The sequence below is a fragment of the Acanthochromis polyacanthus genome, chromosome 24 (assembly GCF_021347895.1).
Source record: "Acanthochromis polyacanthus isolate Apoly-LR-REF ecotype Palm Island chromosome 24, KAUST_Apoly_ChrSc, whole genome shotgun sequence".
Lineage (NCBI taxonomy): Eukaryota > Metazoa > Chordata > Actinopteri > Pomacentridae > Acanthochromis > Acanthochromis polyacanthus.
Window position 1 is genome coordinate 3,970,093 of NC_067136.1, and position 11,459 is coordinate 3,981,551.

The 11,459-nt window shown below is 42.8% G+C and overlaps 1 protein-coding gene across 1 annotated transcript; it reads left to right on the forward strand.

Moving 5' to 3' along the window:
* The first annotated feature begins 1,195 nt into the window (after positions 1-1,195).
* Positions 1,196-9,704, forward strand: LOC110972699 (zinc finger, HIT-type containing 1). Its single transcript, XM_051944689.1, has 6 exons — positions 1,196-1,350; positions 4,554-4,651; positions 4,934-5,009; positions 5,175-5,254; positions 5,331-5,500; positions 9,020-9,704. The coding sequence occupies exons 1-6, from the start codon at positions 1,326-1,328 to the stop codon at positions 9,039-9,041; spliced, it is 471 nt and encodes a 156-aa protein (XP_051800649.1). The 5' UTR covers positions 1,196-1,325; the 3' UTR covers positions 9,042-9,704.
* The last annotated feature ends 1,755 nt before the right edge of the window (positions 9,705-11,459 follow it).

Below are 11,459 nucleotides of genomic sequence, written 5' to 3' on the forward strand. Positions count from 1 at the left end.
TGCTGCCTCCACCGTGCTTCACGTCATGATGCTGCCTCCACCGTGCTTCATCATGATGCTGCCTCCACCGTGCTTCACATCATGATGCTGCCACCACCATGCTTCATCATGATGCTGCCTCCACCATGCTTCATCATGATGCTGCCTCCACCGTGCTTCACATCATGATGCTGCCTCCACCATGCTTCATCATGATGCTGCCTCCACCATGCTTCACATCATGATGCTGCCACCACCATGCTTCATCATGATGCTGCCTCCACCATGCTTCACATCATGATGCTGCCACCACCATGCTTCATCATGATGCTGCCTCCACCATGCTTCACATCATGATGCTGCCACCACCATGCTTCATCATGATGCTGCCTCCACCATGCTTCATCATGATGCTGCCTCCACCATGCTTCATCATGATGCTGCCTCCACCATGCTTCACATCATGATGCTGCCACCACCATGCTTCACATCATGATGCTGCCACCACCATGCTTCACATCATGATGCTGCCTCCACCATGCTTCATCATGATGCTGCCTCCACCGTGCTTCACATCATGATGCTGCCTCCACCGTGCTTCACATCATGATGCTACCACCACCGTGCTTCACATCATGATGCTGCCTCCACCGTGCTTCACATCATGATGCTACCACCACCGTGCTTCACATCATGATGCTGCCTCCACCGTGCTTCACATCATGATGCTGCCTCCACTGTGCTTCTCAAAATTTCTCCAGAATGACTCAAAGTTGCACAAGACGAGATGAAATCAACTTGAGTTATTTACAAACGGCAAAAACTTTGAATCCAAAATGAATCAAAACTTCAGAAATGATATCGGCAATAATCTAAATAACCCACGGATCAATCAGCAGTGAAATCAGTTTGTTTTGTGAGTTTCTAGGTTTAGTTTTCGACACAAACTGAGGGAAAATCCAACTTTAGATCCACATAAACTAACTAAATCTTAATTTTCTTTAATTTATCAGGAAATAAGCTCAAATTTGTAATTAAGTAACTTTTCTTTTCGCAGGGAGATTTAATTTGAAAGAGTTGGAAGTTTTCATGTTCTCGTGTTTCCTGAAGCTGGAGGCCGGAACGCGATCAGAAAATAGCACCGTGTCGCTCGCCGTAGAAACGGAAACTCGCCGCAGCGCTTTTCAGGAACCCGTCAATCAAACCGAATCGTGATTAAATCAGGTTTCGGTGTCCATGTGAACGCTTCAGGAGCTTATCGGTGCTGTCGGTGTTAACGGGGCTGCTGTGAACCAGTTCGCGCTTCGCCAGGTTTGGAGCTGCGCGGCCGCCGTACAGCAGACAACATGGTGCTGGAGAAGAAAGGCTCCGGTAGGTTCAGGATCATTTTCTACTAATTAACCCATATAACGCTGCAGATGGTTCAGAGAAATGTACAGATTTAAGGTGTGAAAACGGATGTGACTACTTCGTCCTTCATGTGGGGGGGTTCGCTGAAAAAATGTCAACTTTTAGCGAAACTACGATTTTCTGAAAGATGTGTGTTGTTGTTGACGTGGAAGCTAAACGTTTACAATCAGAACTCACCAGCGGCTTATTCGGCGTATAAATAATTCATTTTTAAAAAATGGTTTTAAAAATGCTATTTAAAGAAGACTGGTCGCCCAACATAAGACGGCTCCTCTGCGTTTAGTTTAAGCGGAACACCCAGAAGGATTCTGGGGGTTTTGTTGCCAGAAGTGATACTTTAAGGGTCCAGCTATCGGCCGAATTCATCTTTACCTCCAGACAGGTCAGGAACAGTTTCAGGAAATGTCGCGGAGGCTTCGGATGCAAAAAGAAGAGAGATGAAATTTCAAATCAACGTTTTTTACAACTAAGTCTGGTCTGAATGTCAGACAACTTCTTACGAGTATACCTTCTGGGACCTAGACTGATCCAGTTGGGTAAAGTTGGAAAGATATTCACAGCATCAATAACTCATGAGATATAAGTTGTCAAAACATAAACAATACCTCTTTCAAATCGTTGTAAGCTAGACAATGCACTACAACGCCAGTTTTATCAAAAGTCGCTGTCTTTAAAGCTGCAGAAATAACATTGGTGTCTATGAGCAGCTGGCGGTGTGACAGTGAACAGGGACCGTCTGCAAATAGCAAAACCGCGAAAAGAGACACTACACAAATATTCAATAACTTCACTCTGACACACTGTAGAGCCACCAAAATCACTGCAGCCATGAATGGGCTGTGGCTGGTCATACTACAACTCTTGCTTTGGTGCTAATTTAAAAATAAGAATTATGAGGATTTTTTATAATTTTTTATTATTATTTTAATATTAATAATATTCAATAACTTCACTCTTATACACTGTAGAAAAAAACCTGACAGTCTGACCAGGGTATTAATCCAGTGACGTTCATAGCATTGTTGAGGGCTGTTTTGGAGTCTGGCAAATGCAAATGTTGCAAAATTTTTCTCACCTTTGTCTGCATTTTTTCTCCCAGTTGACTGAGAAACTGCTTTAAGAGCATGTACAGAGCATCTGTGTAGCACCGTAGACATTCTGAGATCCTCCATGTCTTCAGTGTAGAACAAATGGCCAAAGCCCTGTCCTAATCCCTGACAATGCTCTCCCTGTAGAACAATAGAAGGACACTTTGAAGTAGTGCCCAGCTGGAATCCGATTCACCTTCATGTACTTGTAGTTTTATGTACTGTGAGAGTTTTCAGAGGAACTGCATTAACCAGAGTGTGATTGGTGGTACAGAAAGAGTAAGACAGTAGTAAAGGAGTCTTTTGGTCTGACCAGGAACTTTGGACCAACACTACCTGTAGCATGTAGCTGTAAGGTCAGTGGGCTCTTCTTTCTCAGGTGTTGCACAGTTATATCTGTTCCAGAGTACATCTGTACAGCAAAAGGTCAACTTCTAGGTGCTGTATGTACCCTGGCATCTTGTGAAACATGCTATCACATTCCTTCATTATATTCAGAGGGAGGTACATCTCCATGACAACATCATGAATTCTTCTCCCTTTTCTAACCTCTGAACTGATCACTTTTAATACATTTTTATTTAGACTTCGGGTTATGTTTCCTGAAATCAGTTCAACAACAGGGTTTTTTTTTAAAGTTTTCTGTAGAATAGCTTGTTCACTCCTGCACCAACGCTCTTACAGTTCTCCCTCTTCTTGGGTTTGCTGCTGCTCTGAATTTTCTTTCGCTTGTTTTGTGTGTCATTTTTCCTTTTTGTAGCACCAGTATCTTAACCTGGGCATCCCCCACTGGCTTGCTATTCATTCTAAAGAAATATTTGCATTGTAAGAAGGGAATGTACAGACAGCACTGATGTTTAAATGTGGGCTGTTCATTTTCTGACTGTGAGGACATTTGCTGGCTCTTGAAGGCAAGAGTACAACAGGGATTGTTCTGGTGGAACCTGCTGAACAGGACATCGGTCCAGGGTGGCCTCATGTTTAGTGAACCAGGCAGTGGAACAATTTTTTCCAATTCTTTTTATTCACTGTAATCTTGAACTTTTTGGACACCACTGGCAGTTTTCTCCACTGATGTTTGTCCCCTGTCTGTCCATGCTAAAGTTGGTCTTCTCTCTGCAGTGTCGGCTGTTCTCTTTCTTTCTCATCAGTCTTGTTTCCATCTGATTCTTCTTCCTGTATGTGTTCTTCTGTGTCCTCGTCTGATTTCTGTTGGACATCATGGATCATTCTGAGTGACTGGTTCTCCGTCCCACTGTCCTTACATGCCTCACTGTGCCTCATTAATGGTTCCTTAGTCAAACAGTTTTTTTTTGTTCCATGACCTCCCATAATTTCATTCAATTGCTGTTGTTTGGTAACTAAATCCCTCACTCCATTGCTGTTTTTGGAGTGACATTGTTTTGATTATCCTGACTAAATATTGCTGTAGACGGTTCAGACCGTGTTTTGGAGGAACAGCCTGTATCTCTGTTTGCATTGTTAGAACTCTTCATGGTTCTGCTCATTGCCCATGGGTCTTTACAATGAGCTCTGCTTCCTTTTTCTGACTCTTCCCATTGTCTTTAAATTGCACCCAACCCTGTGAAAATGCCACAAGCAAAACCAGAACTTTTTAAGATAAAGTGAGTGGTCCAACAAGTAAAGATGCAGTAAAACATGTAGTTGTAGTATGACCAGCAGGAGCTCATTCATGGCTCCAGTGATTGTGGTGGCTCTACAGTGTATCAGAGTGAAGTTATTGAATATTTGTGTAGTGTCTCTTTTCTGTTGCAGCGGTTTTGCTATTTGCAGACGGTCCCTGTTCACGTCACACCGCCAGCTGCTCATAGACACCAATGTTATTTCTGCAGCTTTAAAGACAGCGACTTTTGATAAAACTGGCCTTGTAGCACATTGTCTAGCTTACAACGATTTGAAAGAGGCATCGTTTATGTTTTGACAACATATATCTCATGAGTTATTGATGCCGTAAGTCTGAATCTGTGAATATCTTTCCAACTTTACCAAACTGACTGATCCTGTCTGTCTGTCTGTCTGTCTGTCTATCTACCTGTCTGTTTGTTTGTCCATCAGCCCGGGTGGAGGCCGGTCAGCGCAGAGTTCTGGACGAGGCCACCCGTCAGAGGAGACTGACCCGACAGCTGGAGGCTCTGGAGAAGGACAACTTCCAGGTCCTGAAGCTCCTCGTGTTCTGTTCTTAGAGGAACCACCAACGTAGAAACCTGAACATCTACAGGAAAATCTATTGAAGTAGAAACCTTCAGGTCTCATCTGTCCTTCTGTAGAAACTCCTGATGGAGTTCCTCTGAGTTCATGTTAACTACATGGTGGTGGATGTTCCTGTAGATGATCTAGTAGAATGTTCCTGTAGATGATCCAGTAGGACGATCCAGTAGGGTGTTCCGGCTGTTTTCCAGAACTTTTACTCATGTCTCTCTGTCTTCTTCCTCCAGGACGACCCCTTGTCCTCGCTGCCTCCCCCAGGTCCTACTGCCCGCCTTCCGGCCTTCAGCGAGACAGAAGAACCAGGTGAGACACACCGTCTGTCCCCCTGTCTGTCCCCCTGTCTGTCCCCCAGTCTGTCCCCCAGTCTGTCCCCCAGTCTGTCCCCCAGTCTGTCCCCCAGTCTGTCCCCCAGTCTGTCCCCCAGTCTGTCCCCCTGTCTTACCTACTGCTGTCCCTTTGTCCGTCCAGAGAAGAAGAAGAGGAAGACGAGGGGCGACCACTTCAAACAGCGTTTCAGGAAAAACTTCACCACTCTGCTGGAGGAGGAGGTGAGTCGTTCGTCCTCCCGTTCTCTGATTGGCCGAGGGCCGTCAGCTGACCTCTCCTCTCCTCTATGATTGGCAGAACCTGTCTGAGAAACCGGAGCCGAACTACCTGTCGGCGGTGGCCCCGCCCTCCTCGCTGCCGCCCCGACACTTCTGCTGCGTCTGCGGCTTCCCGTCGCATTACACCTGCACCACCTGTGGGGGGCGCTACTGCAGCAGCAGGTGTCTGTGCACCCACAGGGAAACCAGGTAACAGCAGGAAGTGACATCACAACGTCAGCTGAACAGATGTCTGAACGTCCAGGTGTTCTGATGAGGAAGAAAAGTTAGAAAGCCAGGTTAAAAATGGTACAAAACCAGGCATAAAAATAGTCTAAAACCAGTTTACAACTAGTCAGAACCAGTCTAAAAGTAGTCAGAGCCACTTTAAAACTAGTCAGAACCTGGACTAAAACAAGTCTAAAATTAGTCAGGCGCATTTTAAAAGTAGCCAGAATCTGGTCTAAAACCAGTCAGAACCATGTCCAGAACTAAAAGCAAAACCAGTCTAAAACTAATGTAAAACCAGTTTAAAACCAGTCTAAGACTTTGTCCAAAACAATGTATTAAGCCAAGTTGACAAACTAGCCCCAAAATAGCTCAAAACCAGTTTTAAACCAGTCTGGAACCACGTGTACAATCAAGTCCAACACAAGTCTAACAACAGTTATAAACCAATCCAAAACTAGCTTAAAACCAGTCAGAAAGCTAGTCCAAAACTAAGTCCAGGACCAGTTTAAAACCAGTCAGAATGTTTTCCTCACACAAGTTAAAATCAAATCTAAAACATTTCTAAAACCAAGTTCAAAACTAGTCTAGAATCAGCTCAAAAACAGTCAAAAACCAGTCCAAAACTAAATAAAAAAACAGTTTATAACCAGTCAGATAACTAGTCTAAACCCACATCCAACATCATGGATAAAACCAAGTCCACAAACAGCCCAAAAACAGTCTAAAACCAAGTCTAGAACTAGTCCAGAACCATCTAAAACCGAGTCTAGAACTAGTCCAGAACCATCTAAAACCGAGTCTAGAACTAGTCCAGTATGAAGGTAAATTTGTTTCTTTATTTTTCAATCGAAGAAAAAGTTGCTCCAATCGCAAAACATGTTTTCAATCAGAAAAAACTTCAATCAAAAAAAATGTTTTCAATCAAAGAAAAAACTTGTTCAAACGCAAAAAAATATTTGAGTCTTTGATAGAAAAATTTTTTTTTGTTGAAAATACATTTTTTGATTGAAGTCATATTTTTGGATTTGAGCCATATTATGGGTAGGACATTTGTTTCTTTATTACTCAATGAAAACAAAAGCAGCCCCAACCTCAAAAAATGTTTTCAATAAAAAAAGGTCACTTCAATAATAATAAAAAAATTCAAAGAAAACAACGTTTTCCCAATAGAAAAAATATTTGAGACTGACTGAAGTCATATTTTTGGATTTGAGCCATAAAATGAGTAGGACGTTTGTTTCTTTATTACTCAATCACAAAAGATATAGCTTCAATCAAAAAAAAATATTTTCAGTCAAAGAAAAAAAAAAGTGTTCGGAGTGTTTCGACTTTGTTTTGGCATTCAAACACCTTTTTTTCCGATCGAAGTGAAAAAAGTTTTTGAAGCCTGTTTTTTGCGATTGAATCATTTTGACACAAACATCCCACAGTGGGCGGATGCTTCTCCATTGGTCGGGCATGTTTGAGTGACAGGTGTCCACACCAATGACAAATCTCTCTCCAGAAGAAGCTACTTGTGTGCGGGGAAGTCAGTCTTTTCTATAGTCGTATGTTTGTGCAGCTGACACTGCATCTGTGGTTGCAGGCGCAGGCCACTACTTATTCCACCACCAGCTGCAGCTGCATTGTAGTATCCACGATACTGAATTTACTGTGAGTACAATGCCCTCAGCACACTTCATATTATAGGCTATATAAACACTGTTAAACACGTTATATTAATGCAGTGGATTAATATCTCATTGCATATTTCACTGCAGTGCTCAGCTCACATCTAGCACAGGATACTGTTCCTCCGCTCTACAACGATATAGCCACCACATGTTGGACAGAGAAAGTAGGACGGCCGTAATTACAGATAAGTCGTGACTCTCTGCAGATGTTGCTGGATGCCTCCTTACCACTGGGTCGTTTAACAGAAATGCATGGCATTTCACGATCGACCACCTACAGAAGGATGAAGGAACATGACATGTCAGTCAGATCATGCTATTCTGACATTTCAGATGAGTTAGATCAGAAAGTCAGAGCCATTAAGGCAAGCATGGGAGGAACAGTATCCTGTGCTAGATGTGAGCTGAGCGCTGCAGTCAGCTCTTGCAGACCATCAACCAGCTCTGCAGGAACTTCCAAATACTGTGCACCAGCTCGAGCAAACTGCAACTCTTGATTGCATACAAACAGGAGGTACTCCAAATCAATAGGTACTCTGTTGATGACAGAGCCCAACCTATCCCTTAACCTCACTAAATACTGTTGTGCCATTGGATGCCTGCAATGAGATATTAATCCACTGCATTAATATAACGTGTTTAACAGTGTTTATATAGCCTATAATATGAAGTGTGCTGAGGGCATTGTACTCACAGTAAATTCAGTATCGTGGATACTACAATGCAGCTGCAGCTGGTGGTGGAATAAGTAGTGGCCTGCGCCTGCAACCACAGATGCAGTGTCAGCCGCACAAACATACGACTATAGAAAAGACTGACTTCCCCGCACACAAGTAGCTTCTTCTGGAGAGAGATTCGTCAATGGTGTGGACACCTGTCACTCAAACATGCCCGACCAATGGAGAAGCATCCGCCCACTGTGGGATGTTTGTGTCAAAATGATTCAATCGCAAAAAACAGGCTTCAAAACTTTATTCACTTCGATCGGAAAAAAAGGTGTTTGAATGCCAAAACAAAGTGGAAACACTTTTTTTTTTGCTTTGATTGAAAATAATTTTTTCTTGATTGAAGTTCTATCTTTTGTGATTGAAAAGAAACAAACGTCCTACTCATTTTATGGCTCAAATCCAAAAATATGACTTCAATCAGAAAATATATTTTCAGTCAAATAAAAACTGAATTCAATAATGAAAACATTTCAATCAAAGAAAACACGTGTTCGAATGCATTTGTTTTTTAGTCTCAAATATTTTTTCTATTGGGAAAACGTTGTTTTCTTTGATTGAATTTTTTTTATTATCATTGAAGTGACCTTTTTTTATTGGAAACATTTTTTGAGGTTGGGGCTGCTTTTGTTTTCATTGAGTAATAAAGAAACAAATGTCCTACCCATAATATGGCTCAAATCCAAAAATATGACTTCAATCAAAAAATGTATTTTCAACAAAAAAAAATTCTATCAAAGAAAAAACGTGTTTCTATGCAATTTTTTGGGTCTCAAATATTTTTTTTGCGTTTGAACAAGAGTTTTCTTTGATTGAAAACATTTTTTTTGATTGAAGTTTTTTCTGATTGAAAACATGTTTTGTGATTGGAGCAACTTTTTTTTTCGATTGAAAAATAAAGAAACAAATTTACCTTCATAGTCCAGAACCTTCTAAAACCAAGTCTAGAACTAGTCCAGAACCATCTAAAACCAAGTCTAGAACTAGTCCAGAACCATCTAAAAACAGGTGAACTTTTATCTCCTGCTAATATACTCTGACAGTTAACTGGACTAACTCGTTGACTTGCTCACCTGTGGGGGGGTGCTGTGTCTCTGCAGGTGTCTCAAGTGGACGCTGTGATGGCCGCCGACTCGTCACCACGGCAACGGAGGCGATGGGAGCGACGGCGATGCTTGTCTGCTGCTGTTCATGACATTCTACCGCTGCGTCTACCTGGACAGGTGGAAGCAGGAAGACCTGGACAGGTGGACAGTGGACTCTCCAGCAGCACGTTAGCTTAGCTTAGCATAGAGGGCTGCTAACCAAGGCAAACAGTCCTCAGGGACCCATCGAGGTTTGGACATTTGGACTTTTTGGTCATTTCTTTATTATTTTGGACGTTTTTTTGACGTTGGATGAGTGTCACATCATCCTAAATGAGTTTCTGTTATTCTAGACAAACTCTGAGTCATTTTCAACCATTTTTGACTCTTTCTGGACCCATTTTATTACTTCTGGAAGGTTCTGATACATTTTTGACATGTTCAGTTATTGTGGACAATTTTATGTCGTTTTGTACAAATTCTGGGTCACTTTGAACTATTTTTGACTCATTTTGGTCAAACGCTCCAGACTTGTGTCTCCCAGACTTCTGCTGTAAATGAGAAGCTCCAGCTTAGCTTAGCTTAGCATAAGTAGCTGTGGCTAACAGCTGGCCTAGCTCAGCTCCCTGGTTTTGAGTTCTGTTTGTTTCAGAGTTAAGATGTTTGAGCTGCTGTCTTCATTAAATGAACTTCAGAAGAACGTCTCTGTCTGTCTGTCCTCCAGCGCCACCACCAGGTCGTCTGCTGTAAATACAACAGCAGCATTTAAACAACAATCTAAAGTTTATCACAGATGATGATGTGTTTTCCTGTAGAAAGTGTTGGTTCCATTTTATTTCTGTCAGGATGAAGGAGATGAGTGCAGTGGCCTGATGTCGGCAAGACTTTAAGAAATCTGCTGCTGCTCTGACGGTTCTGTAGCGGTTAAATGGAGGGTACAGCTGACCCTGATGATGGTTCAGAATCAGACGGCAGCAGCAGCAGACACGTAGCAGCCCTGCCTATATTTGCTACACCTAAAGGACCACAAGGTGATTATTCAACATAAAATGGGATTAATGCACCATTAAGCAACATCTGAAGCTTGCAGACATCAGTGTGCTCATTGCTCAGCAGTGACCGAGTCCTATACTATTATTACTTTTAAATATCAGCAGATATTTCTCAGATGAGAGCTGTGGGCCCTACGCAGACAGTCTGAAGCTTTCCCCTGCACACAAGGATGGACAGATGGAGAGCCTTTAACAGCTCCTGGTACAAAGACTGCACACGGCCTGAGTGTTCTCAGTGCCAGGACGCTGCACATTGTTCTGTATGCAGGCATTTCTCACTGCTCCTGAGACGACATTTTCCTCAGGTATTGGATTTTCTAACTGGAAAAAAGCCATGTATGAGGATGGAGGGTTCAAGATGCATGCCAAAGCAGAACACCATCTGAACACCATGGTGGCATGGACAGAGACGGGGTAATGAAAGTAATACGTCTTTACTTCAAGACATGGATGAACAACACCAAAAAAGGTGGAAGAAAATAGACAGTATATAAAGACACCCAAAACACTGCACAGCGTGGCCACCGAGAGTCAGAAGGCTCAGGCAACAAAGGGAACTTTATGGCCGTTTTAGAACTGACAGCCACACATGACCCTTCAGTAGAACAAAAAATGGGGCATGGCAATGCTAAATACAGTCACACCACTCAGAATGAGACATTAGAAGTGCTGGCTAAAATGGTTAGGAGGAGGTAAAACAAAGTGAGGCATTCAGCGTACTTGTTGATGAGAAAAAAGACTTAAAACAGGAGCAAATCTCAGTAGTGCTCAGGTACGACTACAAAGCAACAGAACGTGAAAGTTTCCTTCATTTTGAACACGATGATCAGCTTGATGCTGCTGGGCTGACAGAAAAAACTATGAAAAGCCTCCAAAAACATGGACTGGAATACAAAGAACAGCTGGTTGGACACAACAGAGTATCTGCAAGGATTCAGGCTCAGCAAGCTTTCTATGTGCACTGTAATGCACATTGTCTCAGTGTGGTACCTGTGGACACTGAAAGCAGTGCAGGGAGCATCATGCTTTTCTTCTTTGATGCAGCGCCTGCATACATGTCTGTCTGGATCATATGTACACCAGAAGTGGCAGCACAGACAGCGTGTAATGTTTCAGGATCAGCCTCCAGAGCTGCCCAGACTCAGTCATGTTAGCTGGGTTTGCAGGTTCCATGCTTGTTAAAACCTCATGGACGGCTTCCAGCTGCCCTCGGTGACACTGATGATGAAAACAGTGGAGACAGATGTGTAGAAGCACGTGGACTACGTGGGCAGATGGACCTAAACATTGACCTTCTGGTAATTTTTCACAGGATGCTGGGGGACACCAGGTTTCTTTCTGACATGTTGCAGTCATCATGGACTTATCCAGAGCTGTGGACCTCACTGAGGCTACAGGACACA